Below are 19,915 nucleotides of genomic sequence, written 5' to 3' on the forward strand. Positions count from 1 at the left end.
CTCCTGTTTGCAGGAAATGTAGGAATCGACCCAGTTGAATTTCCTCCGTCGGGCCTTACTGGCCTCGCACCACGCAACATATTTTCGCCAATTGCGGTGATAATGTTTTTGCGGTTACATCCTTCCTGGCTTTGATCAGGATAGGGATGACTTCATACGGAATGCCTTTTTTCCTTCAGGATCCGGCGTTCAACCGCCATGCCGTCAAACGCAGCCGCGGTAAGTCTTGGAACAGACAGGGTCCTTGCTGGAGCAGGTCCCTTCTTAGAGGTAGAGGCCACGGATCCTCCGTGAGCATCTCCTGAAGTTCCGGTATCCAAGTCCTTCTTGGCCAATCCGGAACCACGAATATAGTGCTTACTCCTCTCCATCTTATCAATCTCAGTACCTTGGGTATGAGAGGCAGAGGAGGGAACACATACCCTGACTGGTACACCCACGGTGTTACCAGAGCGTCTACAGCTTATTGCCTGAGGGTCCCTGGACCTGGCGCAATACCTGTCGAGTTTTTAATCATGTGGAAGACTTCTGGGTGAAGTCCCCACTCTCCCGGGTGGAGGTCGTGCTGAGGAAGTCTGCTTCCCAGTTGTCCACTCCCGGAATGAATACTGCTGACAGTGCTATCACATGATTTTCCGCCCAGCGAAGAATCCTTGCAGCTTCTGCCATTGCCCTCCTGCTTCTTGTGCCACCCTGTCTGTTTACGTGGGTGACTGCCGTGATGTTGTCCGACTGGATCAACACCGGCTGACCTTGAAGCAGAGGTCTTGCTAAGCTTAGAGCATTGTAAATGTCCCTTAGCTTCAGGATATTTATGTGAAGTGATGTCTCCAGGCTTGACCATAAGCCCTGGATATTCCTTCCCTGTGTGACTGCTCCCCAGCCTCGCAGGCTGGCATCCGTGGTCACCAGGACTCAGTCCTGAATGCCTAATCTGCGGCCCTCTAGAAGATGAGCACTCTGCAACCACCACAGGAGGGACACCCTTGTCCTTGGTGACAGGGTTATCCGCTGATGCATCTGAAGATGCGATCCGGACCATTTGTCCAGCAGGTCCCACTGGAAAGTTCTTGCGTGGAATCTGCCGAATGGGATTGCTTCGTAGGAAGCCACCATTTTACCCAGAACCCTTGTGCATTGATGCACTGAGACTTGGCTCGGTTTTAGGAGGTTCCTGACTAGCTCGGATAACTCCCTGGCTTTCTCCTCCGGGAGAAACACCTTTTTCTGGACTGTGTCCAGGATCATCCCTAGGAACAGAAGACACGTCGTCGGAACCAGGTGCGATTTTGGAATATTGAGAATCCAATCGTGCTGCCGCAACACTACCTGAGATAGTGCTACACCGACCTCCAACTTTTCCCTGGATCTTACCCTTATCAGGGAATTGTCCAAGGAAGGGATAACTAAAATTCACTTCCTTCGAAGGAATATCATCATTTCGGCCATTACCTTGGTAAAGACCCGGGGTGCCGTGTACCATCCATACGGCAGCGTCTGAACTGATAGTGACAGTTCTGTACCATAAACCTGAGGTACCCTTGGTGAGAAGGGTAAATTTTGACATGAAGGTAAGCATCCTTGATGTCCCGAGACATCATGTAGTCCCCTTCTTCCAGGTTCGCAATCACTGCTCTGAGTGAATTAATCTTGAATTTGAACCTCTGTACGTAAGTGTTCAAAGATTTTAGATTTAGAATCGGTCTCACCGAGCCGTCCGGCTTCGGTACCACAACAGTGTGGAATAATACCCCGTTCCCTGTTGCAGGAGGGGTATCTTGATTATCACCTGCTGGGAATACAGCTTGTGAATGGCTTCCAAAACTGTCTCCCTGTCAGAAGGAGACATCGGTAAAGCCGACTTTAGGAAACGGCGAGGGGGAGACGTCTCGAATTCTAATTTGTACCCCTGAGATATCACCTGAAGGATCCAGGGGTCTACTTGCGAGTGAGCCCACTGCGCGCTGAAATTCATTGAGACGGGCCCCCCACCGTGCCTGATTCTGCTTGTAAAGCCCCAGCGTATACTGAGGGCTTGGCAGAGGCGGGAGAGGGTTTCTGTTCCTGGGAACTGGCTGATTTCTGCAGCCTTTTTCCTCTCCCTCTGTCACGGGGCAGAAATGAGGAACCTTTTGCCCGCTTGTCCACGAAAAGACTGCGCCTGATAATACGGCGTCTTCTCATGTTGAGAGGCGACCTGGGGTACAAACGTGGAATTCCCAGCTGTTGCCGTGGCCACCAGGTCTGAAAGACCGACCCCAAATAACTCCTCCCTTAATAAAGCAATACTTCCAAATGCCGTTTGGAATACGCATCACCTGACCACTGACGTGTCCATAACCCTCTACTGGTAGAAATGGACAACGCGCTTAGACTTGATGCCAGTCGGCAAATATTCCGCTGTGCATCACGCATATATAAAAATGCATCTTTTAAATGCTCTATAGGCAAAAATATACTGTCCCTATCTAGGGTATCAATATTTTCAGTCAGGGAATCCGACCACGCCAACCCAGCACTGCACATCCAGGCTGAGGCGATTGCTGGTCGCAGTATAACACCAGTATGTGTGTAAATACCTTTTAGGATACCCTCCTGCTTTCTATCAGCAGGATCCTTAAGGGCGGCCATCTCAGGCGAAGGTAGAGCCCTTACAAGCGTGTGAGCGCTTTATCCCCCCTAGGGGGTGTTTCCCAACGCACCCTAACCTCTGGCGGGAAAGGATATAATGCCAATAACATTTTAGAAATTATCCGTTGTTATCGGGGGAAACCCACGCATCATCACACACCTCATTTAATTTCTCAGATTCAGGAAAACTACAGGTAGTTTTTCCTCACCGAACATAATACCCCTTTTTTGGTGGTACTCGTATTATCAGAAATGTGTAAAACATTTTTCATTGCCTCAATCATGTAACGTGTGGCCCTACTGGAAGTCACATTCGTCTCTTCACCGTCGACACTGGAGTCAGTATCCGTGTCGGCGTCTATATCTGCCATCTGAGGTAACGGGCGCTTTAGAGCCCCTGACGGCCTATGAGACGTCTGGACAGGCACAAGCTGAGTAGCCGGCTGTCTCATGTCAACCACTGTCTTTTATACAGAGCTGACACTGTCACGTAATTCCTTCCAACAGTTCATCCACTCAGGTGTCGACCCCCTAGGGGGTGACATCACTATTACAGGCAATCTGCTCCGTCTCCACATCATTTTTCTCCTCATACATGTCGACACAAAAGTACCGACATACAGCACACACACAGGGAATGCTCTGATAGAGGACAGGACCCCACTAGCCCTTTGGGGAGACAGAGGGAGAGTTTGCCAGCACACACCAGAGCGCTATATATATATACAGGGATAACCTTATATAAGTGTTTTTCCCCTTATAGCTGCTGTATAGTTAATACTGCGCCTAATTAGTGCCCCCCTCTCTTTTTTTAACCCTTTCTGTAGTGTAGTGACTGCAGGGGAGAGACAGGGAGCTTCCCTCCAACGGAGCTGTGAGGGAAAATGGCGCCAGTGTGCTGAGGAGATAGGCTCCGCCCCTTTTTCGCGGACTTTTCTCCTGCTTTTTTATGGATTCTGGCAGGGGTTAAATGCATCCATATAGCCCAGGAGCTATATGTGATGCATTTTTTTTGCCATCCAAGGTGTTTTTATTGCGTCTCAGGGCGCCCCCCCCCCAGCGCCCTGCACCCTCAGTGACCGAAGTGTGAAGTGTGCTGAGAGCAATGGCGCACAGCTGCAGTGCTGTGCGCTACCTTGTTGAAGACAGGACGTCTTCTGCCGCCGATTTTCCGGACCTCTTCTGCCTTCTGGCTCTGTAAGGGGGCCGGCGGCGCGGCTCTGGGACCCATCCAAGCTGGGCCTGTGATCGTCCCTCTGGAGCTAATGTCCAGTAGCCTAAGAAGCCCAATCCACTCTGCACGCAGGTGAGTTCGCTTCTTCTCCCCTTAGTCCCTCGATGCAGTGAGCCTGTTGCCAGCAGGTCTCACTGAAAATAAAAAACCTAATCTAAAACTTTCACTAAGAAGCTCAGGAGAGCCCCTAGTGTGCACCCTTCTCGTTCGGGCACAGAGATCTAACTGAGGCTTGGAGGAGGGTCATAGGGGGAGGAGCCAGTGCACACCAGATAGTCCTAAAGCTTTCTTTAGATGTGCCCAGTCTCCTGCGGAGCCGCTATTCCCCATGGTCCTTACGGAGTCCCCAGCATCCACTTAGGACGTTAGAGAAAACAAGAGAAGCATCCAAAGATTCCTGAATTTCAGAGTCCAGGAAGCCTCAAAAGTCTGAATTGGATACCATTGTGCCTTCCTCACTGGAAGTAGTGTGACTCATTCCAAGCCTGAAGCACCTGCAAACACTGATGCTTATGCAATGCAGGCTGGGACATTCAAAGATTTTTGCAAGGAGGAATCAAGCAGCACCTGCACAGGTGAGGCAAGTCTTCTAAAATCAAGCTGGTTGATCACTCCACCTCAGATGCCATACACTTGGATCCAGATAAGCAACTGTAAGCGACAAGATACTTAATTAAAACCTTAACACAAGGCTGATCGGTACAAAACAATATCCAAGTGCGCTAGTATATACAGTACTGTATATTCGGTTTGGAGTTAAAATTGTAGAAGAAGCTGTCACATTAAGCCAATTCAAGGTGGACTGTGCCCCAGGGTCTTTAATAGCTGGATCAGACCTGAAATGAACCCTTAGCAAAGGTGTGAGCACTGGGTGGAAGGCACATGTACAGAGACAAGGAATGAGCAAATTAGTGAACCATACGCGTTTTGTCACAATGACTTCTTCAGGGGTATTTCAGACGATTTGACTTAAAGTCAGATGTTTCGGATTAACAAGTCTGATCGGCCAGATTAGTATACAAGCTATACACCATCAGAAATTAGATCTTTCCATCCAACCAAAGGTTTGAGCAAACGAAAAGCAAAAAATCTCAGAAACAGGACCCATTGTAAAATTGGATGCATGCTTTAGCATGGGTGTGTCAGACTCAGATTTAGCATCCAGTTAATACCAAGACAGAGGACAGATATGTATAAAAGTGAAGTACAACACATGCTGGAGATACCAAGGAAAGGATATACCAATGTGCACATAGAGAAAATGGCACATTACATCCTTCTAAAACATGTACGGAGACCTTTAATGGCATTGCAATAATAATTACAATTAATTGACAGACCTGCCAGCAGTTGACGGTACCTGGCCAAGAGGTCATTCAAGGGTAATAACAATGCCCACTTACAATTCTGTAATGCCCCTTCCACCAGATGCGATCTGCTGTTGTTTAGTTGCGGAGCCAGCTGCAATAAATACTGAGGGAGTCTAACCCGTATACTGGGTAATTAATTATTGTTCAATACATTTATTTTTCGCTTGATTTAAGCTTTAGGGCAGAGTAAAGCCAGGAATGAGCAATGACCAGTTTTGAGATCATAAGGAGTAAGGAATTAGTATCGACTGAAATTTCATTATGTCATTGTTATTTTTTATGTTCTAATCTTTTTAATCATCTTATATGTCTGATAAAAGTCATTTAGCTATCACTGCTGGCATTCTAGAATGATTAAATGCCATATGAGGACAGCAGCAGCTGCTAAATCACTATTTCATGACTGTAAGCAATGAAAACGAATAAAGCTTACATACATAATCAAAGTATAAAACACAATAATAATCCAAGTGTCCCATTTGCTTATTTTCACACATTTACAGTTTGGTGCACTACAAATACACCAGAATCACACTGTTGATTAAGCATATTGTAACCTGAAATGTGCACAAACACTAAAGCATGTACACCACAATAGGATTCAGTTTTAAACTAATCAGTATTTATTGCATACTAACATCTCATGTTTTTATTTGCATACTAACATCTCATGCTTAAAAACTACTAAATAGATATTGTTTCTCTTGTAGTATGTTATATGTGTTTAGAATTTTTGATTTTTATTAAGTCAATTACTTCTCATGACAGATTGCACATTTTTGTTATATGAAGTGTTTAGAGCGAAGAGTAATCTTTCATTTACTAGTCCTTTAATATTATCGCAGCCTAGCAAGCTGTTTTTACTCAGCAGCTAACAAACACAGTTTGATATTAAGCATTTTTAAAGCGCCAGGTCATAACAGTTTGTGACGCATGTCCTTAACTGTTTATTGTTCTTTCTACCCAGCAGTGCAGTGCCAGATACACATATGCCCCCACTGTGCCAGTTACATATACTGCACCTAGTAGAGTGCCAGATACACATATGCACCCAGCAATGCCAGATACACATATGCCCCCACTGTGCCAGTTACATATACTGCCCCTAGTAGAGTGCCAGATATATATATGCCCCCAGCAGTGCAGTGCCAGATACAAATACGCCCCAGCAGTGCCAGATACACATATGCCCCCAGCAGTGAAGTACCAGATACACATACGTCCCCAGCAGTGCCAAATACACATATGCCATCAGTGCAGTGCCAGATACATTTACGCCTCCAGCAGTGCCAAATACACATATGACCCCAGCAGTGCAGTGCCAGGTACACATACGCCCCCAGTAGTGCAGTGCCAGATACACATATGCCCCCACAGTGCTGCTCAACGCCACCACCCAGGCTCTGCTGCTGCTCCCGCTGCCTGCTGCTCCTGTGTCTGAGGGCCGGGGAGGAGAGTGCAGCACACGCCTCTTCTGCCCTTCAGTCCGACTCTGCTGCTGGGACATGGTGGTGCTCTGACCTCCTGGGGGGTGCAGCCAATTTTTTGGTAAGCGAATATAGATTTCGGCGCCCCCTCACTATTGTGGGTGAAGATACAACATTGGTGGGGTACCAACTGGTCCCCCACCCACATAAAGTCAGATCCATATAAACACTAAAAAAAAAAAAGTCAGATCCACATAAAAAAATAAAAAAAAAACTTTGACCATTGTGACCATGTCTGTCTATTTCCAAATGTGAGTTGTTTAAATAAAAACTAATTTATTAAGAGTCAAAAATGTGTACTGCATACACTCTTAAAACCATTATTTCAAAGCATCATATGTTGGTTCTAGAAAGTGAAATGGTTTATAGTCACAGTTAAGCACAATCCTTAATAAATCACATACTGTAATTAAAGTACTGCAATTAGTTCATAATATGCAGTTCCTGTTTAATGGTGGACATATAAATATCCTTTACTGAGGGAAAGGAGGCTGGTAACCGCTCTGATTTTAACCTCACCAGTGTGAAAGCCTGGCCATCATATGGCTGAGGGCAGGCTGTGACAGGTAGGGGGCAAAACGTGGGATTTGACGGGTAGGGGGCAGAGGGCGGGATGTGACAGGTAGGGGGCAGAGGGCGGGATGTGACAGGTAGGGGGCGGAGAGCGGGATGTGACGGGATTGGGGCACAGGCTATAACAGCTAGTGGGCATAAGGTGGACTGTGACACGTAGAGGATAGAGCACAGGTTGCGACAGCTACTGGGCAGAGGGCAGACTGTGACAGGTAGGGGAAAGAGCGTGGACTGTGGCAGCTAGTGGACAGAGGGCGGATTGTGACAAGTAGAGGATAGAGCGTGGGGACAGAGGGTGGGTTGTGACCGATAGGGGGAAGAGTGTTCGGGCTGTAGTAGGTAGAGTGCAGGCTGTTCAGAGTCTTCCAGTGCCTGGTCAACAACACAGTAGGCTGTGTGGTGGGGGGCAAGGGGGGAGGAACACGGATGGGGGAGAAGGGTAGGGGGTATTTGGGAACAATGAGAGAAAGAAGAAAGGGCTTGGGATCTGGAAGGGGAAGGCTTCTTACCCTCAGTGACTGTTTCGGCAGGTGCTGCCCTCCATCTGTCTGATGTGGCTGCAACCTGTAGTAGCTACAACTCCTCCTCTATACATCCCTGTCCCTGCATCTAGGAGTAAATGGCACACACAGTGCCAGTGGGGAAGCCTGGAGAGGAAAACTGTGCGGGAAACTGTGCAATTACAGAGGCGCCAGGTTGGAGGTTGTGCCTACCTGCAAAGCTGCCCGCACTGGGTCCTTGTGCCTACCAGCTACTGTCTGTAAGTAACACAGGCAGTGCAAATCATGCCTCTATTGCTATCGGACACAATTTGGTGTGACTTATTTCCATAGTGGGGAAATCAAGTCCAGGGTGCAGGCGGTGCATGGTCCAGGCTGACCAACGTCCTCCCAACTCTGGCGCCTTACTCTGTTACGAATGCAGCGTGATGGTCGGGCTGGCCCTGACTACACTCCTATTACCCCCACACGATTACTATATCAGCTTCAATGTAATATACCTTCGTTATTAATAATACTATCCCCAGACCTCATTAATCCACCCATTGCTCTCCCCATGCACTTACCTCACCATGAAGAAAGCTGCCTGGTCTCACTCTCTGCACACTGTGGAGCGCCAAAGGAGGAGGAGCGAGCCGGAGGATAAACACAGAAAGAAGTTGGCATGCAGGGGAAAGGATGGGGCAGAGACTAGGGGATGTAATTAGGCACAAGTAGAAGTACAAAGTGGCTAGAAGATGGAAAGGGGCGGAGACTAGTGGATGAAAAAGGGCGGGTCTTAAAACCGAAGAGGAAGCAGAGACATTCCTCATGTCACAGTAGTGGACTGCCCGATAAAGACAGCAGTCATGTGACCCGCTGGGAGACCTGGGGGGAGGTTAATTATTTCATCGTGGTTGCAGTCCTCACCCCTCGGATCGTGGACCGCCAAGCTCCGCACCTTACAGAAAGGGGCGGAGTCATGAAGCAGAGGGAGGGCATCGGGGAATTACTCGGATCCCTAGCCCCTGTCCGAGCCTGGTTGCAGGTATGCCGTGCACAAAGGCCTCTACCGCCTTGACTTCCTACCAGCAATGCTTTAACACGGAATTCCATGGCACTTGTTCACAGTCACCACAGCCGCCGCCTCCTGGGTTCTGCGGCCAGTCATGCTGCTCTGTCTGAGAGCCGAGGAGAGCGCAGCGCGCCTCTCCAGCAACCTTGGTCCAACTCTGGTAGGACCCGCCCTCACACAAAAGAGGGCGTGGCTACTATATAGGCCATATCGCAGGAAAATATAGTGCATATCGCACCATGTGTATACAGCTTGCGATGCCAATGTGCGGTCCCGCAGGATCGGCAGCACAAGAAAAAATAGACTGTGCAGGCAGGCCAATATTGACTATATCGGTGGCGCCAGCCACATTGCATAGTCAATGTCGGGTGCTATGCACATCGCACCTTGTGTACACACCTTTAGATTGTGACGGATTCCACAGCCTAAAAGATTCACCATAAAAGCAAAGCAGCTTAGGGGCCTATGGGCCTTATTCAGAGTGGGACGCAGTCGCAGCGGCTGTAGTGCGCATCCCCTCACTATGCGCTCGCATCCCGGAAGGATGTGATTGCATAATGATTGACTGGCGACAAGCATCCGGGGATGGCGAAGCGGCGTTGAGGAGGGCAGGAAACGCATGCATGTCGTGGCCGTTTTTGGGGCCAGACGATGACATTGCCTGCGTTTCCTGCAATTGGAAACAAGCGTATACAGGTGTCAACCGCTATTTGATGCTATTGCAATTAAATTGCGATCGCATGGCGGGGCAGTGCCACACATGCTGGATGGCCCACAAAATGTGAGTAGAACGATTGCAGTTTTGCTAACTTAGGGGTCTATTTACTAAGCAGTGATAAAAGTGGAGAAGTGAGCCAGTGGATAAGATGCCCATGGCAACCAATCAGCATTGACGTAACATTTATAATTTGCATACTAAAAAATAATACAGAGCAGCTGATTGGTTGCCATGGGCAGCTTCTCCACTGGCTCACTTCTCCACTTTTATCACTGCTTAGTACATGCCCCCCTTAGCTTAGGAAAAATTGCTATCAACTCCGAATAACTCCCTATGTACTAAGCCTTGGAGAGAGATAACGTACTAACCAGTTCTTAACTGCCATGTTACAGGCTCCGTTTAAAAAAATATGACAGGAGCTGATTGGTTGGTACCTTATCTCTCTCCAAGGCTTAGTACACATCCCCTACGTTAGCAGTTATCAGGCCTATATTAAGTAGCAATATCAGTCTACCATTGCATCATATAATGGAGTATCTGCCTGGTGCTGGTATTATGACCAATCCTGTCAGAGTGGCGGTTGCAACTAATTTAGAGCTCTGCAGGACAAAAGGCATATTAACATTGGGATAAAATATTAAAATATAAAATATTTTATCCCAATCCAGATTTTTTTTTTTGTAGTACAGGCAGCTGTGAATCTATACAGGTCTAGTGCGGGTTGGGTTTGAAAAGTTGGCTGTCGGGGTGGTGGCGCGTCAGAATACCATCCGTGGCATCCCAATGGTGAGAATTCTGTACTTGCCTTCCCCCAATGCCTCCATAACCCTAACCCTCTGTTCTCACAGCCTAAACCTAACACCCCCTAAACCTAAAACCACAGCCTAACCCTAACTCTCTCCCCAGGGGTGCCTACACGCAGCCTAGACCTAACCCCTCCCTCCTTGCAGCCTAACTTTAACCCTTCCCCGCAGCCTAAACTTAAACTCCACCCCAACCCCCCACCCCCACCTCATGGCTCGTTCGGGATCCCGGAGCCGGGATTGTGTTCCCAGTTGGGATGCCAGCGACGGCAACCCGAGCAGTGTCTGGATTCGGGCATCGTTATTTTCACTGCCAGGATCCCGACAGGAACCAGTCTAGTGCTGCTCAAATTCCTGCAAGGTCTTCTGCTGAAGTCTCTGTATTAAGAAAATAACTCTGATAGGGAGATAGTTTTGGGAGGTCAGCAGAGCCTAGAAATTCAGATTTTTGTGCAGTGTCCATCCTCGCCCACCTTTCTGAATACAAAAAGGGCAGATTAGATGGGCAAAGTGGTTCTTAACATGGAAAATAGAATTTGACAGCAGATAAAAGACAAAAGTCACAGGAATTATGTAGATATTGCTCATTAGTAGGTCTCACGTAAATTGCTGGTGATAAGGTATTGCTTCTGTGCCCTACTGAGCTTGTAAGTATATGGAGAATATACTATACTATAGTATAGAGCCAGTGAGTAAAGTTAGGCAACAGCAAAAGGTATACCAAATACTGAGCGTAAGCTGGAGGAAGAGTTATCACCAGTAGCCAATGACAGGCTGACTATGGAGATGACCAATGGGAGGCTGACTAAAGGAGAAAAAGTCAAGAGTCCTAACATATACACCTAGCTGCACACTAATGAAGGACCAAGTGTGACACTTTAGATATTGTTAATGAACTCTGTGCAGCCTTGTGAATAGAGGTGGTGGTTATCACTGTGGGCCTATACTGGTACTCTGTGGTGTATAGACCAGTATGTAGAAATCAGACTGAAAGAGGGTGTTCTGAATACTAAGTTGGATCTTCAAGAAGCGGGAATCAGATGAGCAGGTAGCAGAAAACTTTAATTGTTGGCAGTGCTTGCTGATCGTGAAATCCTCAGTATAAATGAGAAAGTGTCATTTTAGTAGTTTCAGGGTTCCATTAACCACCCTAAATTTTCACTGTATGATGTCTAGAGAAGAAGGGTCCCACACTGAAGTTTGGAAAGGTATTCAACCTGAATGGTACTTTGAGAGGCTGAGAAAACATAAGAACTGTGGACTGAAAGTACCATGGATGCAGAAGGTCTTGTGGAGTTTGTTATCAGCCAGAGGGAGAATCTGTATTCTGGGTCTCATCATCCGCCTAGAAGGGTGTTAGCAGGACCACACAAGCTCTCCCTGTCAGGTCTGATTAGCACTGGAGGCGAAGTGGAGTGGCCCCTCTTGTGCGAGTATAGTAGGGAGGACTGGGAGGTGCAGTCACTTAGGCCCGGATCAATGAGCACACTTTTGAATAGCTGGATAGTGCAGGATGTGATTTTAGAGTTAACTATGTAAATTTAAGGCTTGTTAATTAGCAATTTTTTAAATGTGGTTGTATACCCTACTTATGGCTATTCTTTATATTCATTTTAACATCTTCCTCTGTTGCACTTTGGTATTAATAATAAAATTATTGGATAAAAAAATAAGAATTTACTTACCGATAATTCTATTTCTCGTAGTCCGTAGTGGATGCTGGGAACTCCGTAAGGACCATGGGGAATAGCGGCTCCGCAGGAGACTGGGCACATCTAAAGAAAGCTTTAGGATCACCTGGTGTGCACTGGCTCCTCCCCCTATGACCCTCCTCCAAGCCTCAGTTAGGATACTGTGCCCGGACGAGCGTACACAATAAGGAAGGATTTTGAATCCCGGGTAAGACTCATACCAGCCACACCAATCACACTGTACAACTTGTGATCTGAACCCAGTTAACAGCATGATAATAGAGGTGCCTCTAGAAAAGATGGCTCACTACAACAATAACCCGAATTTTTTGGTAACAATAACTATGTACCAGTATTGCAGACAATCCGCACTTGGGATGGGCGCCCAGCATCCACTACGGACTACGAGAAATAGAATTATCGGTAAGTAAATTCTTATTTTCTCTGACGTCCTAGTGGATGCTGGGAACTCCGTAAGGACCATGGGGATTATACCAAAGCTCCCAAACGGGCGGGAGAGTGCGGATGACTCTGCAGCACCGAATGAGAGAACTCCAGGTCCTCCTCAGCCAAGATATCAAATTTGTAGAATTTTACAAACGTATTTGCTCCTGACCAAGTAACTGCTCGGCAAAGTTGTAAAGCCGAGACCCCTCGGGCAGCTGCCCAAGATGAGCCCACCTTCCTTGTGGAGTGGGCATTTTAAGATTTTTGGCTGTGGCAGGCCTGCCACAGAATGTGCAAGCTGAATTGTACTACAAATCCAACGAGCAATCGTCTGCTTAGAAGCAGGAGCACCCAGTTTGTTGGGTGCATACAGGATAAACAGCGAGTCAGATTTTCTGACTCCAGCCGTCCTGGAAACATGTATTTTCAGGGTCCTGACCACGTCAAGCAACTTGGAATCCTCCAAGTCCTTAGTAGCCGCAGGTACCACAATAGGTTGGTTCATGTGAAATGCAGAAACCACCTTAGGTAGAAAATTTGAGGACGAGTCCTCAATTCTGCCCTTTCAGAATGAAATATTAAGTAAGGGCTTTTAAATGATAAAGCCGCCAATTCTGACACCCGCCTGGCTGAAACCAGGGCTAACTCGTCACTTCCATGTGAGATATTTTAAGTCCACAGTGGTGAGTGGTTCAAACCAATGTGACTTTAGGAAACTCAACACAACATTGAGATCCCCAAGGTGCCACTGGAGGCACAAAAGGAGACTGTATATGCAGTACCCCTTTTACAAATGTCTGAACTTCAGGCACTGAAGCCAGTTCTTTTTGGAAGAAAATCGACAGGGCCGAAATTTGAACCTTAATGGACCCTAATTTTAGGCCCATAGACAGTCCTGTTTGCAGGAAATGGAGGAAACGACCCAGTTGAAATTCCTCTGTAGGGGCCTTCTTGGCCTCACCCCACGCAACATATTTTCGCCAAATGCGGTGATAATGTTTTGCGGTTACGTCTTTCCTGGCCTTGACCAGGGTAGGGATCTTCAGGATCCGGCGTTCAACCGCCATGCCGTCAAACGCAGCCGCGGTAAGTCTTGGAACAGACAAGGCCCTTGCTGGAGCAGGTCCTTTCTTAGAGGTAGAGGCCACGGTTCGTCCGTGAGCATCTCTTGAAGTTCCGGATACCAAGTCCTTCTTGGCCAATCCGGAACCACGAGTATAGTTCTTACTCCTCTCCTTCTTATGATTCTCAGTACTTTTGGTATGAGGGGCAGAGGAGGGAACACATACACTGACTGGTACACCCACGGTGTTACCAGAGCGTCCACCGCTATTGCCTGAGGGTCCCTTGACCTGGCGCAATATCTGTCTAGTTTTTTGTTTAGACGGGACGCCATTATGTCCACCTTTTGTTTTTCCCAACGGTTTACAATCAGGTGGAAGACTTCTGGGTGAAGTCCCCACTCTTCCGGGTGAAGGTCGTGTCTGCTGAGGAAGTCTGCTTCCCAGTTGTCCACTCCCGGAATGAACACTGCTGACAGTGCTATCACATGATTTTCCGCCCAGCGAAAATCCTTGCAGCTTCTGCCATTGCCCTCCTGCTTCTCGTGCCGCCCTGTCTGTTTACGTGGGCGACTGACGTGATGTTGTCCGATTGGATCAATACCGCCTGACCCTGAAGCAGGGGTTTCGCTTGACTTAGGGCATTGTAAATGGCCCTTAGTTCCAGAATGTTTATATGAAGAGATGTCTCCAGGCTTGACCATAAGCCCTGGAAATTCCTTCCCTGTGTGACTGCTCCCCAGCCTCGCAGGCTGGCATCCGTGGCCACCAGGACCCAGTCCCGAATGCCGAATCTGCGGCCCTCTAGAAGATGAGCACTCTGCAACCACCACAGGAGGGATACCCTTGTCCCTGGTGACAGGGTTATCCGCTGAAGCATCTGAAGATGCGACCCGGACCATTTGTCCAGAAGGTTCCACTGTGCGTGGAATCTGCCGAATGGGATTGCTTCGTAGGAAGCCACCATTTTTACCCAGAACCCTTTGATGCACTGAGACTTGGTTCGGTTTTAGGAGGTTCCTGACTAGCTCGGATAACTCCCTGGCTTTCTCCTCCGGGAGAAGCACCTTCTTTCTGGACTATGTCCAGAATCATCCCTAGGAACAGAAGACAAGTCGTCGGAACCAGCTGCGATTTTGGAATATTGAAAATCCAATCGTGCTGCCGCAACACTACCTGATATAGTGCTACACCGATCTCCAACTGTTCCCTGGATCTTACCCTTATCAGGGAATCGTCCAAGTAAAGGATAACTAAAATTCCCTTCCTTCGAAGGAATATCATCATTTCGGTCATTACTTCAGTAAAGACCCGGGGTGCCGTGGACCATCCCTACGGCAGCGTCCGAACTGATACAGTTCTGTACCATAACCTGAAATACCCTTGGTGAGAAGGGTAAATTTTGACATGAAGGTAAGCTTCCTTGATGTCCCGCGACATCATGTAGTCCCCTTCTTCCAGGTTTGCAATCACTGCTCTGAGTGACTCAATTTTGAATTTGAACCTCTGTATGCAAGTGTTCAAAGATTTTAGATTTTAGATTTTAAAATCGGTCTCACCGAGCCGTCTGGCTTCGGTACCACAATAGTGTGGAATAATACCCCGTTCCCTGTTGCAGGAGGGGTACCTTGATTATCACCTGCTGGGAATACAGCTTGTGAATGGCTTCCAAAACTGCCTCCCTGTCAGCGGGAGACGTCGGTAAAACAGACTTTTGGAAACGGCGAGGGGAATACGTCTCGAATTCCAATTTGTACCCCTGAAATATTATCTGAAGGATCCAGGGGTCTACTTGCGAGTGAGCCCACTGCGCACTGAAATTCATTGAGAACGGGACCCCACCGTGCCTGAACTTGTAAAGCCCTAGCGTCATACTGAGGGCTTGGCAGCGGCGGAAAAGGGTTTCTGTTCCTTGGAACTGGCTGATCTCTGCAGCCATTTTCCTCTCCCTCTGTCACGAGCAGAAAAGAGGAACCCTTTTGTCCGCTTGCCAACCAGGACTGCGCCTGATAATACGGCGTCTTATTTTGAGAGGCGACCTGGGGTACATCCCCTCTTTTAAGGCAATACTTCCAAATGCCGTTTGGAATCCGCATCACCTGACCACTTTACTGGAATAATTGGACAACGCACTTATACTTGATGCCAGTCGGCAAATATTCCGCTGTGCATCCTGCATATATAGAAATGCATCTTTTAATTGCTCTATAGGCAATAATATACTGTCCTTATCTAGGATATCAAATTTCCAGTCAGGGAATCCGACCACGCCAACCCAGCACTGCACATCCAGGCTGAGGCGATTGCTGGTCGCAGTATAACACCAGTATGTGTGTAAATACATTTTAGGATACGCTCCTGCTTTCTATCAGCAGGATCCTTAAGGGCGGCCATCTCAGGAGAGGGTAGAGCCCTTGTTTTTACAAGCGTGTGAGCGCTTTATCCACCCTAGGGGGTGTTTCCCAACGCACCCTAACCTCTGGCGGGAAAAGGTATACTGCCAATAACTTTTTAGAAAATATCAATTGTTATCGGGGGGAAACCCACGCATCATCACACACCTCATTTTATTTCTCAGATTCAGGAAAACTACAGGAAGTTTTTCCTCACCAAACATAATACCCCTTTTTTTGGTGGTATTCATATTATCAGAAAAGTGTAAACTTTTTCCATTGCCTCAATCATGCAATGTGTGGCCCTATTGGAAATCACGGTTGTCTCTTCACCGTCGACACAGGAGTCAGTACCCCTGTCGGCGTCTGTATCTGAGGTAACGGGCGCTTTAGGGCCCCTGTATGAGACGTCTGGACATGCACAAGCTGAGTAGCCGGCTGTCTCATGTCAACCACTGTCTTTTATACAAAGCTGACACTGTCACGCAATTTCAACAGTACATCCACTCAGGTGTCGACCCCCTAGGGGGTGACAACACAATTTCAGACACTCTACTCCGTCTCCTCATCATTTTTCTCCTCATACATGTCGACACCAACGTACCGACACACAGCACACACACAGGGAATGCTCTGATAGAGGACAGGACCCCACTAGCCCTTTGGGGAGACAGAGGGAGAGTTTGCCAGCACACACCAGAGCGCTATATATATACAGGGATAACCTTATATAAGTGTTTTTCCCTTTATAGCTGCTGTATTGTTATATACTGCGCCTAATTTGTGCCCCCCTCTCTTTTTTAACCCCTTTCTGTAGTGTAGTGACTGCAGGGGAGAGCCAGGGAGCTTCCCTCCAACTGAGCTGTGAGGGAAAATGGCGCCAGTGTGCTGAGGAGATAGGCTCCGCCCCTTTCTCGGCGTCCTTATCATCCTTTTTCTGTATGTTTTGGCAGGGGTTAAATGCATCCATATAGCCCAGGAGTTATATGTGATGCATTTATTTTAGCCATATAAGGTTTTTTTATCGATTTATTGCGTCTCAGGGCGCTGCCCCCCCCCAGCGCCCTGCACCCTCAGTGACCGGAGTGTGAAGTGTGCTGAGAGCAATGGCGCACAGCTGCGGTGCTGTGCGCTACCTTATCTGAAGACAGGATCGTCTTCTGCCGCCGATTTTTCCGGACCTCTTCGCTCTTCTTGCTCTGTAAGGGGGACGGCGGCGCGGCTCCGGTGACCCATCCAGGCTGAACCTGTGATCGTCCCTCTGGAGCTAATGTCCAGTAGCCTAAGAAGCCCAATCCACTCTGCACGCAGGTGAGTTCGCTTCTTCTCCCCTTAGTCCCTCGATGCAGTGAGCCTGTTGCCAGCAGGTCTCACTGAAAATAATAAACCTAAACTAAAACTTTCACAAAGAGCTCAGGAGAGCCCCTAGTGTGCACCCTTCTCGTCGGGCACAGAAATCTAACTGAGGCTTGGAGGAGGGTCATAGGGGGAGGAGCCAGTGCACACCAGGTGATCCTAAAGCTTTCTTTAGATGTGCCCAGTCTCCTGCGGAGCCGCTATTCCCCATGGTCCTTACGGAGTTCCCAGCATCCACTAGGACGTCAGAGAAATAAATGTAATGCTCAATGTCGTCTGACGGACCCAATATTATTAGGTTAATATTCTTCGTCTTTTGGTCCTATAATGTTGCTGACATGTAATAGACTGCGGATCTTCACAGAGCTCAAATCAGTTTTGGAATGACAAAAAGAGTGTGACACAGCTCTAAATATAGTATTTGTCACTCTAAAGCTTTGGAGGTCAGATAATAACGGAGGAAATTCCCACTGAAATCAGACTTTAGACACTGGAGACAAGGTGAAATACACCTATGAAGTATGCGTATATCCAACTGAACATCGGCCTGATTTATCTTCTAGTGTGTATGAATGATCGTTTCGCAGATAAAATCGGGAAAATCTTGCCCACAAACATGAACGAACAATTTTCTTATCTGTCATTCCAAAGCAAAAATCTCAGCCACAATCTCCCAATCTCGAGCAGTGTGTGTGCATTCTCAATAATCTGCTCATATTTCCTATGTTTTCTTGTTACTATGACATCCTCCTTGTGGGCGGACATATGCAAATGCAGTGTGATGTGGCAGAAAATTGGTAACTCTAAAAATAAATCTTTTAGCGTGTAACTCAGATGCCTACCGACTGTCGAGCTGACCAAAAAATATGACAGTTTGTACTTAACAGATAAGCGACACGCAATATAAAACCATAAAAATGGTGAACTGCAGTCTTACTTTTTTATGTTAACCAGAACAGGTCTGGTGGATTGACTAGTCATTTCCCATCTGTAAAGTGACTGACTACGGCATACACAGACCTAAGTAGAGTAGCTGTAGATTTACACAGCAAAGCTTTGTGTGCTAAGCCATGGCAGCGCTAAAGCTTGTTACAATATTAAATCCCAGACTACTGTATATTGAAGAGTAATTAAATATCACCACCATTAGTAAGCTTCTTTTAGAAGTTAGTAAACAACCACATTTGAAAACAATACAACAAAATGAATACTTCTCAGTAGTCATACCTTCAATCTGGACTGACAGTATTCCTAGATCCCGCAGCTGCTGGTTGTTGCCCTGAGCTAGGAGGCGCAGACGTTCAGCAGCTTCTCTGGGGATGTTGAACGTGACCCGAACACTATTCCATGGCTCCACCTTCTGAACTTTCATCTGGCTGGACTCTAGAGTGGTAGAGACAGTGAAAGCTTAGGAGACAAATTCCTAATAAGGTTTATTAAATAAACAACTAATAATTGGGTAAACATTTTGTGATGTAAATACCATCTACTATCTGCAAACCCACCAAGCAACAAGAAAGAGAAGAACACTTTGCTCATCTTTAGTTGAAAAGACAGTTCCATAGAAAATTTTTAAAAAATGGGAAAACAGAAAAAATAAATAAATCATAGTTAAAATTCATGCACAGAACAGAACAAGTCAAGAACACAAAGTTGCTATTATTGTTATTAGAAGAATTACCCATGCTAATTAGATCAGGTACTCCATACAATATCTTCTCCAGTTTGTTTTGTAAGTCTGCATCACCAATGTCCCCTTTAAACGCCACAAAGATGGTTGAGTCTGCGTCTTCTACCCTGAGCTCGTCTTCTATCCCAGAGTCATCATCTCTCTCCAGTTCTAATTCAGGATGGGACTGGGGTCTTCCATTGGTTTCTCCTGGATCAGGGAGTTTCTGCGAGTCCATAGCTTGCAGTTGTTTCTATCCAGCAAAGGTTGGAAAAATAATTCTTTTGAGATAAAAGCATAAACCTGTGCAGCAACTACTGAAATGAACTACACAGATTTGCCATGCTCCTATTACCAACAAGGCTCCAGAATCTTCGCCGGTCTACGTTTCTACACAGCTTGCTCTCTCAAGCAAGAAGTCAGCCGCAGGCATCTTTACACTGATCTACTAGCTGGAGCTCCAAGATTTCACCCTATGAAGAGAATAAGATAGCCATATAAAGCCGCTGAGAAGCTTAAAGTGCAACCCTCACCTACATAGTGTGTAGACAGCTATTCTCTGTAATAAACCAACAAAGTGCACTCAATCACATTAATAAAGACCACTGAGATGAAGTACCTCATTGGAGGTCACTGGCTTTAAAGACTAGGCTTTGCTTTGTTAATATACTGATTTGCAGGGTCCTGGTTGAAAAAACGACAACAATGGGGTAAATTTACTAAGATGGGAGTTCTATTTGAGATGGGATGTTGCCCATAGCAACCAATCAGATTCCAGGTATTATCTTCTAGAAGGTGCTATATAAATGAGAAGTAGAATCTGATTGGTTGCTAAGGGCAACATCCCATCTTAAATAGAACTCCCATCTTAGTAAATTTACCCCAATGGTTCTATCATCAATAGTAAATTGATCTGTGATTGGCACAC

General features: G+C 46.9%; 1 protein-coding gene across 3 annotated transcripts in view; it reads right to left on the bottom strand.

Moving 5' to 3' along the window:
• The window catches only part of NCOA6 (nuclear receptor coactivator 6), a 181,204-nt gene that overhangs the window by 129,889 nt on the left and 31,400 nt on the right, over positions 1 to 19,915 (bottom strand). The window contains exons 2-4 of one of the 3 annotated variants that reach the window (XM_063960241.1): positions 19,343 to 19,460; positions 19,000 to 19,240; positions 18,546 to 18,701 (exon numbers count right to left, since the gene is read on the bottom strand). In XM_063960241.1, coding sequence (XP_063816311.1) covers positions 18,546 to 18,701; positions 19,000 to 19,225 — 382 coding nt within the window. In that variant the 5' untranslated portion in view covers positions 19,226 to 19,240; positions 19,343 to 19,460. Of the gene's footprint in view, positions 1 to 18,545; positions 18,702 to 18,999; positions 19,461 to 19,915 lie in introns of all 3 variants that reach the window. The other 2 variants (XM_063960243.1, XM_063960242.1) reach the window with 2 other exon arrangements.

The sequence above is a fragment of the Pseudophryne corroboree genome, chromosome 3, assembly GCF_028390025.1.
Source record: "Pseudophryne corroboree isolate aPseCor3 chromosome 3, aPseCor3.hap2, whole genome shotgun sequence".
Classification (NCBI taxonomy): domain Eukaryota; kingdom Metazoa; phylum Chordata; class Amphibia; order Anura; family Myobatrachidae; genus Pseudophryne; species Pseudophryne corroboree.